The 530-nt window shown below is 50.2% G+C and overlaps 1 protein-coding gene across 1 annotated transcript; it reads right to left on the bottom strand.

The window, feature by feature from the left end:
- Positions 1-528, bottom strand: CSUI_011558 (uncharacterized protein). The gene has a single exon (XM_068071656.1). It carries the CDS (start codon positions 403-405, stop codon positions 34-36), a length of 372 nt encoding a protein of 123 aa, XP_067916368.1. The 5' UTR covers positions 406-528; the 3' UTR covers positions 1-33.
- Positions 529-530: the final 2 nt, after the last annotated feature.

Genomic DNA, 530 nt, shown 5'->3' with positions numbered 1-530 from the left:
TTTCTGAATGGGGAGAGAATCCGTGCTTTTGCATCAGGATTGGTAGGGTGAAGAAGGAATGTTGGAATCCTGATGAGGGGGGAAAGAAGGGGATTGAAGAAGGCTTTGTCTGACGATATTTTTCGCTTTTTCTTGTATCTCATAGAGAACAGGATCTGCCTTAACACTAACTCTCTCCCTTAACTTTTTCTTCGTCCATTCATCGCGCTTTCGTTGGCTTTTTGCCTTCTTGTACGAGCCCCAGGCAAGTCCACCTATACCCAAACCTGTCGTGGTTAGACCTGTGGCGAGACCTGCTAGGGCGGGGATTCCTGCAATACTAGCCGTGCCAATGACTACAGCTAGACCTAAGAGACTCCCCGCTGCACCTAACAGGATTCGTTTGTGCCCTTCTACCTTCGGCATAGGTTCATTCTCTACAGCGGCTCCTTCGAAACCGATCTTGATGTCTTTCACATCTTCTTCGGAAAGGAAAGGCTGACGATGGCGCAGGTTCAGAGGAGCAGCAGGCTGATGAGGGGGAGGGGGGG

This window comes from Cystoisospora suis, assembly GCF_002600585.1.
Source record: "Cystoisospora suis strain Wien I chromosome Unknown contig_13644, whole genome shotgun sequence".
In the NCBI taxonomy this organism is placed as follows: domain Eukaryota; phylum Apicomplexa; class Conoidasida; order Eucoccidiorida; family Sarcocystidae; genus Cystoisospora; species Cystoisospora suis.
Note: the sequence above shows the minus strand (reverse complement) of the source record. Positions and strands in the feature narration are given on the sequence as shown.